Raw genomic sequence first — 23547 nt, forward strand, 5'->3', positions numbered from 1 at the left:
CATGGTAGCCACTAATCTGTTCTCTTTGTCCACATTTTTGAATTCCTCATATGAGTGGAGTCATACAGAGACTGTCCTTCTCTATCTGGCTTATTTCACTTAACATAATTCCCTCAAGGTCCATCCATGTTGTTGCAAATGGGACGATTTTGTTCTTTTTTATGGCTGAGTAGTATTCCATTGTATATATGTACCACATCTTCTTTATCCATTCGTCTGTTGCTGGACACTTAGGTTGCTTCCACGTCTTGGCTATTGTAAACAGTGCTGCAATAAACATTGGGGTGCATAGGACTTTTGGAATTGCTGACTTCAAGCTCTTTGGATAGATACCCAGTAGTGGGATAGCTGGATCGTATGGTAGTTCTATTTTTAATTTTTTGGATCTTGACCAAATTTTGGTGTCACAGACAACAAACAAAACAAACAGGTTCCTTCTGGCTGATAATGACACAATCAAAGGTTCTAGTGAAAATCAAGATTGTAGGACTGCCCTTTCAAAAGAATGATTTTAAAGCCTGCTTATGAGTGTGTCCAGGTTTTAGCTTCGTGAGTGTATGGCAAGTGCTGAAATAATTCAGTCCCAAAAACACTGCAAGAATTGGGACAAGCGGAAATGATGTGAAACTAACTACCAAGAGAAAATTAAAAGTTTCTGTGGATGACTGGTCACACGGCGGCTCATAATAGTCACCTGCAGGGTAGATGAAATAGTGTGTCAACAATTCATTCGTTGGATGATTATGACTCTTGTAAGTTGGTGACAAGGCTTGAATTGCAATTTTTAAAGCAAGTTCAGAAATACCTTATTCATTTCCACTGGGCAATGTGCATGTCCCTGAGGCCAAAGATGGCATCCATCACTTTAACATACTTGGGCCTTTAACAAATTCAGGCTAATCCATAGCAGTAGATGGAGGACGGTGGTTGGGTGGAAGGCGTCTCAAAGCTTTCATCTGATACCCTACTTGCGTCTCCCCTCTGCTTTCCAGTTCGTCCCCCGTGTGCCAGAGTGCCCTTCTCTTCTACAGGCCAGCCTTGCTCTCTCATCATTCAACCTGCTAAGAAGTTTTAGCTTCACCAAGGATGCTGTCCTTAACTGGATAAACAGAGGCTGATCACTTCCGATTCCTAATGCTTCGTTAATCACTCCATCTTCTGTGCTGCCATATCCTCTTATAAATACGACTATTATGAGACCTAGAGTATTAGTTAGGTCTGTCTGCCTCTCTAGATTGTATGTTTCTTTATAGTAGACATCATGACTTACTTATGTTTGCATCTCCTACGTCTACGACAGTGACCAGCACATAACTGTTACTCAATAAATACTTAGAGAACAAGAATTGTAGCAATGAGGGGAGAGTGGAGGGAAGGGATAGTTATCAGCCCATGAGGACTTTTATTCCAATTTATTTTACAACAGTTGAAATACTACACATTGACAACGAAAATGGAGCAGAACACAACACAGTTTAAATATCAGTGATTGAAACAGGAAAATGCCGTGTAGGAAAGATTTATTTTGAATGATGGCACTTAAGGAAAAGAAAACAAATTGGTTTAAATAGAGGAGGGTGAGGAAGTAACGACCTTCTGAAAAGAGATCCCGAGTGGTTCTAGGGGTCGCTCTGACCTCTATGCAGGTCAGGTTACATTTCAAAACACAAGCCCTTCTTTTTCCTAGACATGCCCATTCTTACGTGTTCCCATCATATACAGGATAATTTACAGGGTTGACAAGGCAGGCAGGAGGAGGAGTAGAAGTGAGAATGAGAATAAGAGATTGCCTTGAGGTATCTGAGCAAGTCGGAAGAAGGAGGGGAAAGGGGAGTCGTTATGGGTTGAATTGTCCACCCAAAACTCATATGTTGAAGACCTAATCTCCAGAACTTCAGAATGTGCCCGTATTTGGAAATAGGGTCACCGCAGATGTCATTTGTTAAGATGAGGTCATTAGAGTGGGCCTTGATCCAATATGACTGGTGTCCTCATTAAAGGGGAAATTTGCACACAGAGACACACATACAAGAAAGACACCATGTGAACATGAAGACGGCCATCTACAAGCCAGGGAGAGAGGCCTGGAACACATCCTTCCCTCACAGCCCTCAGAAGGAACCAGCCGGACGACATCTTGATTTCAGACTTTGAGCCTCCAGAACTGTGAGACAATAAATTTCTGTTGTTTAAGCAACCCAGTTTGTGGTACTTTGTTATGGCAGCCCTAGAAAATGAATCTAGGAATAAAAGAAAGTATGTGTATACATGTAAAAGAATGATTTCCTAAGATGGAATGAACTGAACTGTGAACTGTGAAATTTAGAGGCATGGGGAGGCACTGCCGGTGAAAGACAGTTCTGAGGAAAAAAGGAGGACATTGAATCAGTTCCTGAAGCCAGCCAGCAGATGGCGGTATTGATTGGAATACCTCTCCGGGGTGGGAGGAGGAACCGAGTGGGTCTTCCCAATTTGCCAGATATTTGCAAGCGGAGTGGCCAGGAGTGGCAATGTGATTCTTGGAAGGCTGCAAACAGAGACTTGTGGGAAATATTTCTGGTGGTTATAATCCAGATGGGTGTGCAGTGGTACTGGGCGCGGAATTTAGACTTTTGCTACATCTGACTAAAACGCCAACTCCTGGAGGGTTTATGACTCTGGCTGTGCCATTCTCTTTGTATAGCTTCTTACACAAAGTTAAAAAATGGTTGTACTTTGTGATAATAATTTTATCCTTTTAAGCTCACTAAAAAGAGACACTTTTTTTCTTAAAAATTACATTTTTAAGACAATAGTAGGTTGAAAGCCTATATTTACATCTACTTAAACCTTTGAGGCATGCTCCCATTTATTCTTAAAATATCATTAACATTTTAATATAAAAATCCAACAAGGACCAAGAAATAACAACAAGTGTTTACAAAGCACTTTCGCACAAGAGCCTATGATGTTATCAATGAAGGCTTTACTGTCCCTGTTTTACAGATGAGGAAAACTGAGACTCAGAGTTTAAGTACGAGTGGGGAGTAGCAAGAACAAAATTAAAACTCAGTTCTGCTGACCTCCAATTCATTATTCTCTATCATTAGTTAAATGTTTAAGAATTTAAGGAACTGTTGGAAAAGCAAAAGAAAACCACGATGAGATATCACCTCGCACCTCTTAGAATGGCTATTATCAAAATGACAAGAAATAACAAGCATTGGTGAGGATGTGGAGAAAAGGAAACCCTTGTGCGCTGTTGGTGGCAATGTAAATTGGTGCAACCACTATGGAAAACAGTATGGAGGACCCTCAAGAGATTAAAAATAGAACTACCATTTGATCTAGCAATTCCTCTTCTCAGTATTTATCTGAAGTGAATGAAATCACTAACTCAAAAAAGATATATGCACCCCATGTTCACTGCAGCATTGTTTACAATAGCCAAGACATAGAAACAACCTAAGAGTCCATCAATGGATAAAGGAATGAAGAAGTGGTAAGTTGTAAGATATATATGTATACAACAGAATATCATTCGGCCATAAAAAGAAGGAAATCCTGCCATTTGCAACAGCATGAATGGACCTCAAGGGCATTATGCTAAATGAAATAAGTCAGATAGAGAAAGACAAATAGTGTACGAGCTCACTTATAGGTGGAATCTGAAGGAAAAAGAAACTGAACTCATAGACACAGAAAACAGATTGGTAGTTGCCAGAGGCAGGGGGTGGAGGGTGGGCGAAATGAGTAAAGGTGGTCAAAAGGGACAAACTTCCAATTATAAAATAAATAAGTCCTGAGGATGTGCCGTACAGCATGGTGACTATAGTTAATGACACTGTATTGTATATTTGAAAGTTGCTAAGAGACTACATCTTAAAATGTAGTTTTCTCAACATAAGAAAAAAAATTTGTAATTAAAAAAAAAGAATTTGGGGGCTGGCCCTGTGGCCTAGTGGTTAAAGTTCTGTGCTCTCAGATTCAGTGGCCTGGGTTAGCAGGTTCAGATCCTGGGCACAGAAGTCCTCTGCTTGTTAGCCACGCTGTGGAGGCATCCTACATACAAAGTGGAGGAAGACTGGCACAGATGTTAGCTCAGGGCTGATCTTCCTCAAGCAAAAAAAGAAGACTGGCAATTCCGCGGTATTTCCTAGCAGCACGGGCTTCCCTTGGCACCATGCGTAGCTTCACCTGTCGTTAGCTCAGATGTTAGCTCAGGGCGAATCTTCCTCACCAAAAAAAAAAGAAAAAAATTAAGGAACTGTTAATAGAAAATGATACCAAATGGTTTAATGTCTTTGGTTTTTTTAACGGTCTGACCATACACTACTTGTCAACATATTTACCATAAAAACCCTATGAAATTTTAGTGGAAATCCAGTTGCTGATTATATAATTAGTTTTGAGTAGAAAAAAAATGTAGACTCTTGAAATTGCACAGAATGGGTTTGAATATCTCCGGTTAGGGCAAGTTATTTAACATCATCAAACTTCAATTTCCTTAACTGCCAAAAATAAATAGTAATACTTGCCTCATAAGCTTCAACAAAATACTTAAGATACATTAAGTATTTAAAGTGGTTCCTGGTACCAAACAGGCCTTTATAAATGGTAGCTCCCTTACTCCCCATAAATAAGACAGGATCTGGAGGGTTAGCTAGCAAAGAACGTGTTTTTTGTCCAGGAAATGCCTAGGATCAAGGTCAAAGTCATACTGTGCAGCGTGGACTGCCTTTACGCCCACACAGGGGCGCCGGGCACATCAACGAGCACACTCATTGCCCACTTACTTCTCAGAACTCACTGGAGCGGGAACATTCCTCTGCTTCAAGGGGCACATTCCCTCTGGCTGGTCGTGTGGCAGGCACTTCTCGGGGCTCTGTGCCCGTTGCTGAGTTAGTTGGAGTTTTGCATGTGGGAAGCAAGAACAATTTGCTAAAAATCCCTGCTGTGCATGAGAGAAGGTTATTTTACCATAAAAGGAGCAAATTACACTACTTCTTTAATGTCATCCAGATGATTTTCTGCTTTTCATTTTGAAGCTTTGCTTACAATTCCGCGGTATTTCCTAGCAGCACGGGCTTCCCTTGGCACCATGCGTAGCTTCACCTGTCGTAAACAATGTTCACAGGGCATGAGCCTTCTAGCTGTGCCTTTTTAATTTCAGAATTCCATTTGATATGAACTCCTTCCATAGGGGTGAATGCTACGTAGTTTACAAAGTGTTTAAAGCATATTAGTTCACAGAATTTTAGCGCTGAATGTATTGACTAGGGGTCAGCCAGACATTTTCTGAAAAGGCCCAGGTAGTAAATATTTTAGGCTTTGCAGGCCGTATAGTCTCCACCTGCAGCAACTGGTGAGCTCTGCCCTTGCAGCATGCAAGCTGCCATAGACAACATGCAAACAAGTGGGCATGGCTGTGTTCCAATAAAACTGTATTGGTAGACACTGAAATTTGAAATTCGTCTAATTTTCACACAACAAAATAATCTTTTAAAATATTTTCCCTTAGCTCACAGGTTGTACAAAAATAAGCATAATTTGTCTATCCCTGAACTAGAAAATTATAGTCATAGCATCAACGTTGGATCCGCTGGAGGCCTTATAGAACTTCTCAAGGCCCTTGATTTTATAGCTGCGATTCTGGAGCACAGAGAAATTAAATACTTTCCTCAAAGTCACACAGCTAGCGAGTATGGAGACAAACCATAATCCCCATCTCCTGATTCCGGAATCGGATTTTTCTAAACCGTGTCATTCTTCAATAGTCGCCGTGACTTACCCACATCCACGCAGGCAGCTATGATGAATGTCTAATTAATCTGTGGACACAAATGTCTGTCTCCCAGTTAGCTCTTCTGACCTCAGTTTGGAGAGACCTGACTTTGCACAATGACTTCCTCAGCTGTGTTACTAGCATTCTATGATTAGCGTCAAAGAAAGCACGTGAGACCTTTCTCTCATGACTTAGACTGCTACCTAAGTAGAATATTAGAATTTTTGAGCCAAAACGGTCCTTGGAGATTTTCTTGACTCAAACTATCAAATTACATGCGGGAAACTGAGGCCCAGAGAGCCTAAACAAACCACCCAAGAGCGCTCATTGGCAGGAGCTAGAAGCCAGGTCCTTGGACCCCCGGTGCAGAGCTGTTTCAATCGACCATATTGCCCGACACAATAGTTTATGAAAAGGGATGTGTGAAAACTGATAAATGGAAACCTCATTTAAAACGGAGTTGAGAGACCAGAAAAGAGAATTCTCTCACGTGCCACTGAGCACACTACTGACCCCAACAGGAAAAGACAGACCCTGCATCTGGGGCGGGAAGTGGAACTACTTACTAGCCCAGCAGAAGGAAAGAAGAAATTCCTCCTTGCCCAGCGAAGGCTCAGCCAATGAAGGCCGGGCATAACTCAGCCAATGAAAAGCCACTACATGTCAAACTCTCAGTCTCCTCCAATAGACTCTTCTGTTACAACAGCCCTTCCCAACTTCATAAGAGAACGTTTCTCTGGACTTGGGTATTGTTCCCCATACACTGCATGTCTAGAACTGCCCTTCTTTGCTGTTACAGAACAAACCTATTCTGCTGGTAAAATAACTGGTGGTTTGTTTATTTTAGGTCCACAATGTTATTACTCATAATTAAAGCATGCCTTTTGTGTCAAAGTCCAGAGAACAAATATAATAATTACCGTTAATTGCCAACTCTTTCTTATATATCAGGAAGTATACTAGACATACATAGATTACATAATTTAATCCTTTCCTTATTTATCTCCATTTTACAGGTCAGGAAGCTGAGACTTAGGAGCCTACAGTAATTTATTTCATGTTACATAGCCAGTAAGTGATAGAGCCACGGTTCACATTCACTTTTCTCTTCAAAATCTGAGCTCTTCACTTTCCATGTCGCCTCTGTTGCGTGCTTTTGTTCTAAGGCACAGAAACACAATAGAGACCGGCATAAATTATAAGAAGGATTTACTGAGGCAGGGAGTTGAAAAGGGGAAGTGTCACTTCAAGCACCGTTCACTTGTGTACCTGTGGTCCCTGGCTTGGCCTTCTCTGGCTTGGTGGCTGAGATCTCAGGCTGGCTTCACATGGGCCACTTTGCTCCTCATTCACATCCAGTAAGGGCAAAGGTGAAACCAAATCAACTATGGAACAAACATCCCGATCCCGAGGGTTTGATTGGACCAATTCCTGGACTGGTCCATAGACTGAGGATGGAATTAACCCTCAGAGCCCATCCCTAGAGCTAGGAGTGGGGTTAATCCACCCAAAATGAACTGCTGTCACACATGGATGGAAGGGGTTCTTCCTCCGGAAAGGACAATCTGGAGGTTGTTAGAGGAAGAAGGGAAGAATGAGCATTTTATAAGCAACCAATGAATTGAATTTACCACCTCTGTATCCACTCCCTGTTATTTAATTGATAGAGTCAAAGATACAAAACTGGCAGCATAAACCTTGGTGTCCTTGACTGCTTGCTATGACGTGGTTGGGGAAGAATCACTCAAGGTATGTTATGCTCACCCTCTTAAACAAGCATCTTTGGATACTTGCCTGCAGCTTTGGTGTTAGTAAAGGAAAAGGGATCAGCCTATCAAGGCAAGACCTTCCCTAAAAGTATTTGAACTTTTCCTGGTGGCTAAATCTGCACTTTCCAGGAAGAGAGGAAAGGGACTAACAGTGACCCAATCCTAGTCTTTATAACTAGGAATTCTTTATAATTCAGTCTCCCCCTTGTCTGCACAGCTGCAGCGTCAGTATCTCAGACATCCTCTACCATCCCTTTTTCGAATAGCACTCATCACGACAGGCTGTGGTGACTTTACATGTCTTGTGTCTCCATCTCCTTAGAGAAGGACCATTTTTAACCCATCTTTGGTCCTCAGCCTGGAGTAGCATTTGACCCACAGGAAGGGAATGACGGCAACCCGATGAGCAGTGCTGGCTCCAAAGAGAGGGCTGAGCCCATGGGATCCTGGGGGGTCGTTTAGTCCCTCTGAACCTCCCCTTCAACAAGATGAGAGAATTAACAATATCTGCCTCAGACAATTACCTGAAAAGCATGTTATAAAAAGTAAAGTGATGAAAATGCTGTGTCTTTCAATTTTTCATTAATTCTAAGATCAACATTTTCTCATATCTGAAACAGAGATACTCAATGTTTACGTTCCCCCAAAATTCATATGTTGAAACCTAACGCCCAAGGTGATGGTGTGGGACCTGGAGCCTTTGAGAGGTGCTTGGGCCATGCGGACAGAGCCCTTGTGAACGACATCAGTGCTCTTATAAAAACAGATCCTCAGCCAGCTCCCTAGCCCCTTCTGCCACCGGAGCTTACAGCTGGAAGGCACTGTCTATGAACCACAAAGCGGGCCCTCACCACACACTGAATCTGCTGGTGCCTTGATCTTGGGCTTCCCAGCTTCCAGAATTGTGAGAAATAAATTTCTGTTTACAAACCACCCAGCCATGGTATTTTATTATAGCGACCCAGACGGACGATCCGTGCATATGTATGCACCATACTTTAATTGACAGTGGGTTTTTTTCCTTATGTTTTATGTACTATATCTTAGTATTACAATAAAATAATAGTAAATCTTACAGTTAAAGGTGACCGATATTCGACAAAATATAATGTTATTGATATCCATGCAGTGTTCTGCCTCTGACAGATGTCCAACAAGCTGCCAGAGAATCAACTGTTCTGTTTGTCACTCTCACGGGATTCCCTCTACATCCCTCCCGGCATCCTGGCATCCGCATCCATTTACATTTTAATGTTATTCAAACTTTCTTGGAAATTACTTGTATTTCATTTCCACATATACTTGTATTTGGTACAGCACTTAATCTCACTTGCTTTTTCTTTCCATTACCACGTCACCACAACCACCACCAAGACTTAAGTAATGGGAAGAACTTTGCAGTGTTTTGGAAAGAATAATTTTAGTTCTAGTTCCATTTCATCACTAATTAGCTACAGGTCTAATCTCTGTCATCTGCAAAATGGGAGTGCCAGGATTCACTTCACAGCTATGCAAGGTCAAATGGGATCATATATTCGGATGCCCTTTAACATGACTGCATTCTGGAATCTGGTGAGCAGAGAGGCCTCCGTTCCCCTCTGTAATTTTACCAATCTTGGACAGCTTCCAAAGACAACACTTCAGAGGAAAGGGAGTCTTTTAAGGTGCGTTCGATTACTTCCTATATTCGCCCACACAATCGCTGCGATGATTTCTTTTCTCCAAACATCTACAAGACACGGAAAACAAAGTGACTGTTACATTTCACTGCACCCCATTTCCAGTAAGGATGTGAACTCCGTTGCTCTAAATGTCAGTGTCCCCTGACTCTGCCCATCCCAGCAGGAACTCCTTCCTTTGCAAGGGCCTGCTAGGGGAGCCTTATCTTGATGTTTTCAAGACAGTGCAAGCTTTAACTTGAGGTTGAGAGTTTCTTTCAATGTTACTTACCAGAGACAAGCTCCCTTTGATGTTTGGCGTTAAAGTAGTAATCATTTATTTGTGGTTTTCTTCTTCTGCTTTTTAACTTTGTGCTTTCCCCTACTTTGCACACCATTAAAACTGAGCTTGTCTTTTACTTGGTTTTAGGTTGAAATTATGGAGTGGGACAGGGATGGGCATTAGGACACTAGTAGATATTTAGCACTCACTTGGTGCTCAATTTACACACATCACCTGGTTTCTATAGACGCCCCACAGCAATCTGAGAAGGTTCAGCATTTTACGTTTGAGATGATGACACTGAGGCAATTTATCAGACTTTATACAATCAGAATGAACCCAAACCTCCAGAGCACAGATCCGAAACTTTTTGGTTTTGATTTTTGGTTTTGGTTTTGTCTCGGTATAAGGAGAAGGGGAGCGGGGAAGAAATGGTGTTTGGGCAGACATTGGCATTATATTTTTAATCCTCTTAATCCGGAGGTCATCTTCTTCCACTTTTCTCTGTCACTTCATTTCATGTTTTATTCCTGAAAATGAACTTGTCAGTGAATCATTTTCCTTTACATTTCTGGAACAATCCCAGATTCTTATGGCATTACAGAATAAGCCTCTAGCAAAGGGCAATCCATAAAGCAGACAGCCTTGGGGAGGAAGCAGGGGATAAATTACATGAATGAGTTAGTATAAAGCTGCTAATAAAACCTACAACGCAGGTAAAAGGCAGAGGGTATAATTTGCTGACAAAGTTATTTAGTAGCAACCACCAAGAACTAAAAATATAAAAAATAAAAAGGTCTATGTTATTTATTTAAATTGCAAAAGTAAGAGAGGCCTACCTAAAGAGGAAAACAAAAATAAATTTCCAATCCTGAGATTTATTTGATAAATAATCACAAAGAAAGAATTCCTTTTTAACTTTAGAGTGTGTTTTCCTTGGACAATGAAAAAAAGATTACATTCTACATGGGCCAAATTTATCTGTGATAAAGTTTGGGTATTGTATTGTTTTACTACTTTTATAGTAACTTTTTTTTTTTTTACTTTTGGTTATTTTTCTCTCTAAAGCGTAAAGGAAATTCCTCTATGAGAAATCTTTGTATGATAAAGGAAAAAAAATTAGTTTCTGAAATTAAATAATTAGACAGCTTAGATTCACAGAAAGAGAAAACTTTAGATTCCTGGTTTCTCATAAAAACCATAATAGTGTAAATGATTTAAGAACATAGAATAAAATGAAATTTCCAGGATAATTTTCGGTTAACGAAAAGAGTGAGGTGCCGAAAATATACTTGGAGAGAAAGAGGGAAGAAAACGTATCTGAAAAGTCAGACAAGTACTTGATTAAAGCGGCAGTTATTTCTAAAATATCATTAAGCAGGGTTTCTTTGGGGAACCTGCCTTAACAGAAAGCAGAGCACCGTTTATATCTCATTTAACCTCGCCTTCACGTTCATTAATTGCCTCTTTGGTGAAGCAGAGTTTCATTTTCCTGGGGCAGGAAAATCGCATTATAAAATGCAGCAGAAAGAAAGGATGCTGCTTTGGGCTTATCTCCTTGCTTCTGAAGGGCCTCTGTGTCCCGGGACGGGCCCCGGAAAAGTACACTATGGGCTTCCCTGCGCGACGCCAGGCGACCCGCGCGCACGGTGCCGCTGAGACGTGCCTGCTGCCCATCCAGCGCTATTCAAGTTCCTTGGCTTTACAGATTAAATGACCACCCGCTAACGCGTCCCCCGACGTTCGGAGCCAGGAAATGTGGCCGCCCTGGCCGGGATGCTGGGGCCCCAGACGCTCCCCGGGCCTCTGCGATCCCAGAGCACCTGCTTCTCCTCTCGCTCCCAGGCGGTCCCCGCGGGCTGGGGCGGGGGCGCTGGAGCCCCGAGCGCCGCTCGTGGGGCGCCGGGGGCCAGGCGCGCTCCCCACCTGGGCCGGCGCGGCCGCAGCCCCACCCGGGCCCCGACGGGCGCCTCGCCAGGCCCGGGGAGGGGCGGCGCGGGAGGGCGGAGGGCGGAGGGCGGGGGCCGACGCGGGGCAGGGCCGGGCCGGGTCGGGCTGCTCCGGGCCTCCGCTCTCGGAGGAGCGCCGCGCTCGCCCCGGACGCCGCCCGAGCGCTGGCCATGAGGACGCTGTGGATGGCGCTGTGCGCGCTGGCCCGGCTGTGGCCCGGGGCCCTGGCCGGCTGCGCCGAGGCGGGGCGCTGCTGCCCCGGCCGGGACCCCACCTGCTTCGCCCGCGGCTGGAGGTTGGACAGGGTCTACGGGACGTGCTTCTGCGACGAAGCCTGCCGCCTCACCGGGGACTGCTGCTTCGACTACTCCAGGGCGTGCCCAGGTGGGTGGCGGGGCCGAGGGTGGGGCGTCGACTGTTCGCCCGCAGCCAAGGGGCACAGGGTCCCACACCTAGGACCCCAGCGCCGGAGCCAGGGTCCCTCAGCCCCTTTCGTCCTGGCGGGTCCAGACCCTCTATCCAGGCCCACTCCAGACCCCTCCATCCAGGTGCACCCAGCCGCCTCCATCTTTGGGTCCTCCAGCCCCTTTCTTCCAGATACGCCCAGCTCCATCTATCCTAGGGTCCTTCGGCCCTGTCCATCCACTGCACCCCCATACTCTCCATCCTAGGGTCTCCCAGCCCTCTCCATCCAGGGGTCTCCAGAGTCTCCATCTAGACGTACTGCTCTAAAGCACCCCTCCTCACCAGAGCCTGGATGGAAGGGGCTGGAGCCCTCCGCTTTCCTGGAAGGGTGTGGGGCCACCGCTGCCTGATGAATTCTTCCATTCAAGAACTCCAGCGTGGTAGGGCCACCTCCCTCCTGGAGAGGTGGCATTGACAGATTCCAGGGGCACGGCCCGGGGCCGGGCTCCATGCTTTCATTGTTAGCCCGCAGATCTTAGGAGCCTGGCCAGAGGTGATGAGGGAAGGAATGTGTAATTATCCCACTTTGTGCCAAAGTCTTGCTCTGGGAGGGTACTTCCTTCTGCAGAACAAGTTCCTGTGAGGACCACAGTTGTCCTCACCTCTGGACTCCAGCATGTGGCATAGCCCCTTCCTCAAGGAGAGGTTAGATATGTTCCTTGAATTCAATTTTGTCCATATAGCATGATAAAGATTTTTATCTCAGCGTTCCTGTTATGTTTTAATCTTGCTGGTTTTCCTTTAGGGTCAGTCTTTTCATCTTTAAATTTCCCACAGTATCACAGCCCCCGGTAAGGGCTCAATAAATGTTGATTTAATTAAAATAAAAGGTAAAGGAAGAAATGGGGAGTATAATCCTGAAGAACCAGGGGTACCTGAGAGAACCCATGAGAGAACCCAACTCTAGAAATAAAAGAAACCCAGCTCCCTTTTAATCTCATCAGCCCAAAAGCCACACACATGTTAAGGTTTGACCTCAAGAACCCCAGCATCTTCCTGGGAGAGTAACCCGCAGGACTGTGCCATTCCTTGGGGATCCAGATGCCCTCCCGAAAGGAGCATCCTTTCTGCCTCTTTGGTGTTGGAAGAGGCCACCAGCCCATGGCAGGATGGTCACCCAGGCCTGCCGCTGAAGAACACAGTTAAAAACATTGAGACGTTTTGACCCTGATTGAAAGCTAATGATTTACCTGTGAATATTGATCTTCTTTTTGATAAGCTTCTTTACCTTTCCTGCTCCAACGCCAGGGTATGTTCCTACTAAAGTGAAGAGTCAGTTATTAAGGAAATGCAGTGCCCTCCGGCCAGCTGTCCCCACCCTCCTTCCTCTCAGCATCCTACCTAAACTCCTGTTCCCTCAGTTAGCTGAACCCTCTAGCGAAGCCTTTGTCACTGTGGTAGGACCACTCTCTCATCAGGGGTTTTGCCTACATTTTAAAGGTAAATACAGAATTCCTAGAGTCCAGATAATTGTGTCCTGGTCTGTGGCAAGCACAGGGATACAGAGATGATGAGGACACAGTCTCTGCTCCCTAGAAGTTCCCATTCGAGCAGGGAAACACACAGGCAAAACCACCTGCAACATGCTTTGTGCCCAAATAAGGGATCCGGGAGGACAGAGAGGAAAATTCAGAAGACCTGAGGAATTCAAGGAAGACGTCCCAGAGAAGTAATGGGCAGCCGTAATCCTGGAGAATGAGTGAGTGGCCCCGAGAAGGGAAGGAGAATTCTTGCAGGAGAGCATCACGTGGCTGTCCAGCAGTAACCGGTGGGTGTCAGCCTTCTGTGCCCAGCTAGGCTAGGACCTGAGGCCAACCTGGTGAACAGAACAGACAGTGAACGCAGCTAGATATGGAGAGATTCAGGCACTGAAGATGGATGGGGAAAGACAGCAAGTGTTATGAGAACCGGCTTTCCAGTGAGGCCTAACAGTGCGAGCAGGAGTTGCAGAATCCTCAAATTTATTTGGTCAAAAATAAATCCCCTATTTTCAGATCAGGAGGGAGAAATATTAAGACAGAGAGCCTATCATTTTGGAGTGGGGATTCGCCGAGTGAGGAATAGAAGAGAGATGACCCTACCATCTCAGGAAGAACTCACAAAGAAATCACAGCAACCTTGGGCCTGGGGAAGAGCTGTGAGCGCTGGACCAGGACCCGAAGCCGGAAACGGAGCTGGAGGCTGATAGGATTGGAAAAGCGGCATATTCAGGAGCCCTGTGTGCCCTTCCCCAGAGAGTTAACAGAGGACCCTGCATGCCTGGGGCACTGAATCGTAGGGCTGAAAAGTCTCCTCCTTGGTAAATGCTCTGCGCCTGGAGTTTCTTGGAAAGGGAAGAAGAAAATAGAGACAATTGGAAGTTGGCCACTTGGCGAGACTGAGCCTGCTCCGCCTCCGAGCTGAGGGCGAGGGCGAGGGCGGTGCCGGGCTGGGTGCTCAGTCCCCTCAGCCCTGGACAGGGTCGCGGCTGTGCTGACTCTGGAGTTTGGGAAAAGGTGTGGTTGGCCTGGAGGAGCGTTTTACAGCTGCAGGAACTGAGACTTTCAGACTCTCCCATTACCAAGTTCACATCAATGGGCAGCACAGTGAGATCTGAACCCACGGCTGCCCGACTTCCAGCTGCCAGCAGCCCCGTCCATTCGTGCCAGTGCACGGCTATTGTATATTTCTAGATAAGTTTCAGCAGTGCAGAGCCCCCAGTTACTCTCTGTAAAGAGAACCATTCTGCCTCTTAGAATCTCTTCTCCTCCTTACCCAGTGTTGGGTTACTGAGCAATGCTGCCTGAAGCCTTTTCGACTGAAATTACCTTAATAGTGAATGAAAAATGGAACTATGTCTTACAGCTAAGCATGCCTTACTTCTATTCCTTCTGATTTTTTTTATCTTGATAAATGCATTAATTTTTTTGGTGTGGCTAAAAGATGAAATACTGGAATTTCTTTTTCTAAATAGAAAGTTGGGGTTTCTTTTACTCCGTAAAAATAAAAATAAGTTATTGGATCTATAGAATTACTGAACTCTCCCCCAAATCTGTTCTGAAACTAATATCTCAGTAACTAATTAACTCATTATCATCTCATTATGATGATCGCATGGGTTTCGACATCAATAATGTAGCTCCACAAATCCTCCCCTCCACACGAAAAAAAGGATAGAAGAATCTCCATTGGCTGAACCTGATCAGGGATGGGAAGCAGAGCAGGAGGACACATCCAAGTGACCCGCCCTGGAAGACCTCTTGGGAGGCTGGCTTATCGGGCTCAAAACACCCCAGTCTCTAATTCATCAGCTGGGTTCCTACAGTCTTTGTTCTAAGTTCATAGAAACAGTAGATGGCATTAGATCTTGGATGAGCAGCTTAAGGAAAGAGTAATAATTAACTGAAGCAGAGCAGGACAAAAATTGAGTAGCCTGTGTGAGCCAGTCTGTTCTCCCAGATTTATGGGGAATCTAGGCCAAAAACTGGCCAAAATCTGATGACATCATATCTGGAGGGAGAGGGGCCCTCTGCTTGAAGCTATGGGCTCCAAAACTCGCCCAAAGGAAGGAGAGCCCAGCCTACAATGATTTAGAGTGTTGAGGCTTTGCTGGGGCCAGTGTGGCCTGAGAGACAGCGTGTGGCTTCCCCTGCCTTTGTCTCTGCAGAAAAACTGAGCAGGGCCTGGCACCAGTATTCCACACGACTTCACTTCACAGGTTTGGCTGCGGCCCTGGGTGTGTAGTCAAGGAGGTCGAAGTGGTCAGCACTTACCCAGCATTCCCTCTGTGCCAGGCACCCTCACAGCTCTAAACTTACTGAGCTCTCACCACCTGCCGAGGTTGTGCCTCATTTTAGTCTCATCTTACGGACTAAGTAACCGGGGCACGGGAGAGTTAGGCAATTTGTCCAAAGTCACACCACTACGTGATGGATTGAGATTTGAACCCAGGAACTCTGGATGCAGAGCCCACACATTTAAACATTATGTTTTTACTGCCTTGGAGAAATGAGGCTTTATGCGAAGCCGTGTGCTTTTCAGGGAAGGCCCCAGATAAATACTGTAGAGTGAGTGAGCCTTCACTCTTCATCGACTGTGTTCTCCTCAAGGGCTAAAAATGTGTCCTGCTCCTCTTTGCAATCTCCCAGTAGCTATCGTGGTGTCGCTTAATAACATTTGTCAAAACAATGTGACCAGTCATTCCAGCCGGGGGCTGTTATCTGCGGCTCCGGAGGGCCCTGCCATCTGGGGCGTATCCACATGGCCTTTTTAAAATAACATTTTCCTTCTCTGACTACAAAATGTATGTTTGTTGCAGAAAGTTAGGAAAATACAGAAATGTATGAAAGACGAAAACAACTACCTGGAAACTTACTACCCAGGAAAAGCATCATTATCTTTTTGATTTGTTTCCCCTTTTTGCCTGAGTTTGCATGGTATATAAAATTCTATTTTTCTAAGGAAGCAGCCCATTTCATTGTCTTGCTGGCATTTCATGGACTTGTCCAATTAATGTCCCAAAATTTAAAAAAAAAATCTATGAAGCCAGATGACATGGTATCTGCAAGAGGAAAAAAATCCCTGAGCATTTATTAGAGCTTTTTGAGGGGGTAAATAGGCTCTTGGGCAACGTAGTCTCATTCAACTTCCACAATTTTGCCAACGTTCCCCAGAAAAGGATATACATAAGGAGAGAGAAAAGGCAGATGACATACATTTAAAGTTGTGTCACCAAGAGATGTGTGTGTGGATAAAGGGGCTGTTTGAGTTTTCTTTCATAGAACATCAGAGAACAAAAGCTATGCTTAAATGATACCGCTCTGGGTGCGGTGTAAAAAGGATATTTCCTTAGGAATCATGAAGACTATTTGAACTTAACAACGAGAGGGAGAAAGCGCTTGGTCGTGGGTGGCCTTCAACTTCTAGGTGGCAGAGAGCCAGACAGGGCCAGATTACAAAAGGGAAGTCTTGAGTCTGTGATTAACCAAGGAGATACTACATGAGAACAAGAGTGAGGCCTTACATTAAGAAGAAATAATCCAAACTGTGTTTATGAAATGAGGGACTCTGGCTGTCAGCTCAGTTTGTTGCTGTGCATGTGTGTATTTGGCGTCACCTAGAAAAATGTTTGGTTTTTTTTTTAAATTACTCTTTGATACCTGAGGACTGAGAATAGTGTGTCTAGTCTGGTTGCCACAGCTCACTGAGGCTGTGAGCGGACCTGGAGAAAGTCCAGCGGTAATTCCGAGAAAGGGAATTGTCTCAAGAAGGACGGGTCCAAAAGCTGGAGTCCTCAACATGACGTGTGTGCTGGAGAGAAGGACATCTACTGAAACAGTAAGTCCGTGAGTGGCACAGATAAGATAAACACAGATATTTTGTTCACCATATTCTGAAATTCTTGCCTAAGGGAAATTTGCCTCAGATAAAGGAAATACCACTTAACGCCACAGATGATAAAATTAAAGAAGCTTGTTACTTTCAAGATATGTTACTGGCAGGAGATATAAATGCAACTAAAAAGGACTTGAAGGTTCTTGTGGCTGCCAGGAGAAGCTGGGATCTGCCTAACCTTAAGGCACAGAAAGCAAGGCTCCTTCCAGGGGCCACCCTTGGGGGCCACCATTGCCAGGAGAGTCCAGACAACTCTGGCCCAGGTTAGATTCTCATGTGTTTGGCTGTGGGAGTTTCTGATTTTGCTCCTGTCCTTCCACTGGCTTTCCTTCTCATGCTGGGGCCTCTGTCAGTGCTTGGCTTCTTACTTCCTTAGGAGCGGACCAGAGTCTGTTTCAAGGTAGAACATTATTCAGGAAGGAGGAGGAACCTGCCCAATGCAAGTTCATTCATTCAACAAAGGTTTATTGACTGGATGTCGCTGTTAGGACATGTGCAAACGCACCCTGATCTTGGGCGCAGATTCCTTACTGAAATACATAACCTACTTCTCTGTTCTGGGCCATTCTCCTTGTGGCCATGGTAGGGACATCTGATAACCAGAGAGTACTTGAGCAAAGAGGGCCAGCAGGTACATCAGGAAAAACTTAATTCCTTACCCACTCGATCATCCATTCTCTCACTTTCCAGGGAGGTGAAAGCCAGCGGTGCCCACTGGACCTAATGTAGGAACTTACTTTACGTCTCTGTTCTCTTCTGTGCCTACTTCTCCGTCTCTGTTCTCCATTCCTTTATTGTGCTTCTTGGGATCACCTGCCAAATAAGTTACTTGCTTTCAAATCTGTGTCTCAGGATCTGCTTCTGGGGAAACTCCATCTGAATATTATATTGAGTTCAAACAAGAAGAAAAGAAAAGAAGGAGCTTGCCACGCTTCCTGGCACCCATTAAATCTAGGCTTCTTTCCCCTAAAAGGGGTGGGATGATGTCATCAAATTCTAACTATTAAGCCCTCGGGAAGCTGTGACAAGCTTGGGGTCAAAGGAGGTCACGCTGCTGACTAGCAGCCTCCAGTAACAGCTCGTGAAATGTGAAAACTGAGAAAGTCAGATTTTAAGAAAGAATATTTTGATGTGCTGGATACAGATGTGAATTAGATAAGCCTTAGTGGAAAGGGGACAAGAATCCTAATGGAATAGTTCAAAAGGAAGTCTGTGTCACGCAGCTGTGATATGTGACTGGTGGTCATAAATCTGTCAGAAGTTTCTGTACTTCCCCTAACCTCTGTGACCAGCGATATCTGTGATCTACGATGAATTGCAACCCAAATAATCGAAAGTTCACAAGGTAGTCAAGAATAGAATCTTTTGTGCAGAAGAGGAATAAATACTTCAGATTGATGTCCCCACTCAAGATATTTTATGAAACACCTTTTTACTCATGTCATTCCAATGGGAACTTTTTTTCATTTTGTCTTACAATGAAGCCATCAAGATGTTGTTGTTCAGGGCTCTAGAACGTTCTGCTTCTCTTTATGGGGCTGTTAAAGTCATGGATTGGAAAAATGAGACATAGCAGTTTGCCAGGGACATACCTTAACCAACAGGAACAAAAACTGATTCCGTGATTCTGTGATTTGAGGATTTTAACTAGGGGTCAAACCAAATAAAATAAATAAACATTGGATGTGAGACACAAATGTTGAAGAAATACAAGGAGACTAAATGCAGTCAGAAAACTCTCCCCAATGTCATCTTTTACCATATGGATAAAATGTGGCCTAAGGTCATATTGCTAAATTTGGAGTTAGTGCCATGGCAAAATTTTATTTTATAGTGATGTCCAAATGTTAATCTTTGAAACAAGTGTATTTTTTAAAAAAGCAAGTGTATTATTAAGTGTTGTTCAAGTCGACACATCAGGGCAGGACTAGCTAGGCTCAGGGATGGAGAAATTGGGAGGAGGAAGAGAGTTGTTGAAAGAATTAAGGACAGGAGTCCTTCTCAACCAGCTTCTAGCCTAGCAGGTTCTTTAAATGCCTTCTGGTTCTCTGGGACAATTAAATCATGGGATTGTGAAATAAAAAAGGGAGGGTCAACAGGAGATGACAAGGGCAGGAAGTGACCTGTTATTGATTTTCCAAAGGATGTGTGCATGGTGGATGTTGGTAATGAACTCTAAGGTGGCTCATTCTTGCTTTTTTAGGTAGTTGACATGCGATACCTACGAGTTTTTAGGTGCTTAGTAAAAGCATGTTTTAAAACAGTTTGAAATTTTTGAATTACTGACAGGGGTTTATGTCATGTGTGACCTGTTGCATGTCAGAGGTAGCTATGTGCTGCCAAATGATACATCTTCCCAAAGCCAGGAAGCCTGAACCAGTTTGCTGAGAGGCAAAATGAGTTTGCAAGCACAAACTGTCAGCAGTCCAAATCAAGCTTTCAAAGAAGCTCACGTGGTTTCTTGGTGAAGACACTGTAAGGAGGAGGGTGATAGGAAAAGTGAGGCACAATTCGTGGGAAAGGAAGAGTTTTGGCCTCTGCTTCAGACATACATCTTCTGTGTTCTTGTTCTTTTCTTATATCCAATTTCAAGTCCTGAAGGGATTCAATTTAAAAACTCACTGCAGTCCTTTGAAAAGACTCCGTAGGACTAAATGGGAAAGTTAAATGTGCGACCACACTGACTTTACAGTCATGACCCCGGAATTGTCGCTCTGCCTCTGTCCCTTTGTGCAGGGCCACGAGTCCTCTTCACCTCTGGGGCCCCGGGTCTCCATCTCTAAACTCCACCTCTCGTGGTTTCTGTCTGTGAGCCAAGGAGGATGAGGAGAGCATCCAGGAGAAACCTACAGTATAGGGGTCCCTCGATGTGGCCCAAAACCTTTTCCTATGGAGACAAATCTGCGGATAAAAATTGACCTGGGCAGGTGATGGATTATGGGTGGGTGCAGTACACTTTCTTTTCTTTTCTTTCTTTCTTTTTTTTTTTTTTTTTTAACGTTTTCTACAATGAATATGTATTACTGTTACAATAAAAATGTTCTGGGCAAGGGAGGAGAAAGTTAAGATCAAGGTAAAACCAGAACAAAGATCTGCTCTAAGGCGGGGGAGTGAGTATGAGGAAGTACCCTGAAGGCATCCTCTCTTTTACTGGTGTGTCCTTGGCTCAGACCCACCTTCAGGATTCTGGAACATCCGCCTGCCTCTGAAAGGTATCTGATTATCAGTTAACCATCAGGGCGGGTGGAGTCACTGGAACCTGCTGAGGCATTGTGTTTGCTCCTGACACAGGGCCCAGGCAGAGCGCAGTGGCCCTGGGCTGAGCTTTGCTGTTGACGTTGGCTGGCGCAGCCTGGCCAGCGGCGCGGACTCAGGTGAGCGCCTCCTGCTGTTTTGCAGCTCGCCCGTGCATCGTGGGGGAGTGGAGCCCCTGGAGCGGCTGCGCCGACCAGTGCAAGCCAACGGCCCGCGTGCGGAGGCGCCCGGTGCGGCAGGAGCCCCTGAACGGAGGGGCGCCCTGCCCGCCCCTGGAGGAGAGAGCCGGCTGCCTGGAGTACTCGACGCCTGAGGGCCAGGACTGCGGGCACTCCTTTGGTACTGAGGTTTTCATGGTCGCTCCCTTCGTTGTCTCTGATGACTTTCCATCTCTTCGTCCCGTGAAAGGCCACGAGCTGTGCAGGGAAAGTTCCATGCGCTGCAGGGAGTGGGAGGGTCCCTGGGATGGGCCGGTCTGCCCAGAGGAGATAGGAAGCTCAGGAAATGCTTAACAGAGTTAGCAGGCAGCTGCACAAATGCATCCGGGCCCTCCTTCTCTCCCCCTCCCTCTGTGTGTTGGTGACTCAGTGTGCCTCCTTCTCCTGTGCATGCGCTGGGTGTAAAGGACACGTGGCACTGTGGGGTTTTAGCGAACTGACTCAAGCTGGTGACAAAGAACTTTAGGTAGGATGACGATAGTTCACACATGATAGGAAGTATCCAGTAAGGATAATTCTATTTCATCTTTCACTGTAGTTCCTGTTTAATCATGCACACCCACATATGTGTGAAAACAGTGTCAAAATTATAAATTCCTAAACAATGATAAAAGGATTCGCTTAAAACACCTACCTCTCCTCTCCAGCTGACTGGATTGGGGCTAATGTGATCATATTTGTGATTGTAAAAGATCGTTCTGGTTGTGGAGGGGCCAGGAGTTGGCTCATTAATGAGGCTGGAGCCTATGAAGTTCAGAAAGAAATAAGCGAAAAGGCCAATACTGATGTGTTGATTGAGATTGAGTCTGATAGAGCAAAATGCTGACTTCTCAGGGTAGCAAAGATTATATGTTTTTCATAGGAACCTGGAAAATTTCATGTCAACATGACCCTTGTCAAGCCACTTTGTTCCTTTTTTCCATCCCACACACAAATATTTATTGAGAGTCTACTGGATGCCAGGCGCTGGGCTGGGAGCCAGGGTCACAATGGTGAGAAAAGTTACGTGGAGCCTGCTGTCATGTAGATCACAGTCTAGCGGGAGAGGGAGATGACAATCAGATCATCCTAGGGAATTAATCCCCTAAAATGACAGCTACAATTTGGTGTAGCTGCTAAAGAAGTGAGAGGCATGTGGAGCTACGAGTGTGTGTAATAAGCCGATTTCCCCTGGTCTTGGGGGAGGCGGGGAGGCACAGAGATGCGGAGGGGAGGGGCTTCCCTGAGGATGTGGAGATGAGGCTGGGATATGTAGAGCTGCCCCATCAGAGTGACCAGTGTGGTGAACCAGATACAGTCCTTTGTCACTTAACAATGGGCGTACATTCTGAGAAATGCATCGTTAGGTGGTTTCGTCATTGTGTGAACATCGTAGAGTGTGCTCACACAAGCCTGGATAGAATAGCCTTCTATACACATAGGCTATAGGGTACTAATCTTAAGGACCACCGTCATATATGCGTTCCGTCATCCACCAAAATGTCTTCATACAGCACATGACTGTAGCCAGGTGTCGAGCCTTAGAGGGATTTGTAGGCTTAGCTAGGAAAACATGACCACAAGAGACAGTACCACTCAACCTCTGTTGGGTGGTGCTTGGACACGGTTGCACAAGAGGGGGAGTCCAGAGGCTACGGTGTGGCTATTTTTAAAACAATTGGATGTATAAAAGTTTGAGTTTGGTGCCAGTAGGCTTTGAGGAAATAAACAGCATAGGGGCCATCTTTAGCTCATTTGTATAACACGGGGGACGCACAAGGCCCATCTGAGAAGCTGAAGGGAGGCCAGTGTGTCGGGAGCACGGAGAGCCAGACGGGCAGCTTCTGGGCTGACATCCGCTCAGTGCAGGGAGCTCCCTGTGTAGGATTCTTGTCTTTATCATACGAGCCCTGGGAAGCCACTGGGCTGTTTTCTGCAGGGGCCCCTGGGATCAGATCTGTGATTTGGAAAGATGGCTCTGGGAAAGGAGTGGCACATGGCCGGGCCAGGCTGGAGGCCTCGCGTGGGTACGGCAGTCGTGTTAAGCCCACAGGGAAGTAGTTTAGTGCTCACAGGAACAGTCATAGAACAAAATCACGTTCAACTTATGCACGGTGCAGGAACACTGCAGAAAAGGCTCAGGGAGGGAGTCGCTGCAGGACCTTACTCTTAAAACCTGTGGTAGGTCTGTCAGAAAAAGCGGCTGCTCTGCTCATGTACAGTGTCTGGCTGCCAGGCAGGGTTTCTTCAGCACGTTTGACTCTTCCATGTTGCTCCAGGCTGTCACAGACCCCTTCCCAGCCCTGGATCTCTTTATAACAGGACAATGCAGGTCGAAGGAAAGGGGACAGGAAGGGCAATGAAGAGGATGCTATGGAACATGGGCCAGGGGTCCGAGGGAGCGTTGGGCCCACACCCTGCCCCCTGGGGTTCTTTTCTCTGCCTGGAGATGTTCACTCCTCTGTCCTGGGACTGGCCAAAGCCCACAGGCCTGCCCTCCTCCAATGCCCTCCAATTCCCAGATTCCCCCCAAGCCACCTCTCCCTCCTAACTCCACTAAGAGGATTTTAAGAAGCAGCAGTCTTCTGTGACTCCCTGGAAGGTGTTAGCAACTTTGATGTAAAACTAACAGGAGAGATCTATCCTTAATGGCCTCCTTTCTTAATAAGGTAAAATAAAATCTCCTAATTTGGAAAAGAGGAGCGGTCTCTCCTTGGGGCAGGGCCGCTGGCGTTCGCAGCCCTGACTTTGGCCCTGAGATTCACTTTCCTGTTGGGATGTCTTAGAAATGATGGCTCCTGGTCAGGGAGCTGGGCAGGAGGGCAGGCCCCCT

At 45.5% G+C, this 23547-nt stretch overlaps 1 protein-coding gene and 1 long non-coding RNA gene across 7 annotated transcripts in view; one reads left to right on the top strand and one right to left on the bottom strand.

The window, feature by feature from the left end:
- LOC139039885 (uncharacterized) lies at window positions 1-20654 on the bottom strand. Of its 6 annotated transcripts, none has more exons than XR_011493137.1 (4): window positions 13990-20654; window positions 12172-13705; window positions 4776-9262; window positions 1-4210 (listed from the first exon to the last, which is right to left on the bottom strand). It is a non-coding gene; the product is annotated as an uncharacterized lncRNA (long non-coding RNA). The 6 variants fall into 6 exon arrangements; XR_011493141.1 differs by having other exon boundaries at window positions 13080-13149; window positions 13528-20654; XR_011493139.1 differs by having other exon boundaries at window positions 12172-13149; window positions 13528-20654.
- Window positions 11489-23547, top strand: part of SBSPON (somatomedin B and thrombospondin type 1 domain containing) — a 24708-nt gene continuing 12649 nt past the window's right edge. Inside the window, exons 1-2 of the mRNA XM_014853771.3 lie at window positions 11489-11808; window positions 20662-20856. Of these exons, the coding sequence (XP_014709257.1) occupies window positions 11595-11808; window positions 20662-20856 (409 nt within the window). The 5' untranslated portion in view covers window positions 11489-11594. The remainder of the gene's footprint in view (window positions 11809-20661; window positions 20857-23547) is intronic.

The sequence above is a fragment of the Equus asinus genome, chromosome 12, assembly GCF_041296235.1.
Source record: "Equus asinus isolate D_3611 breed Donkey chromosome 12, EquAss-T2T_v2, whole genome shotgun sequence".
NCBI classification, from domain to species: Eukaryota; Metazoa; Chordata; class Mammalia; order Perissodactyla; family Equidae; genus Equus; species Equus asinus.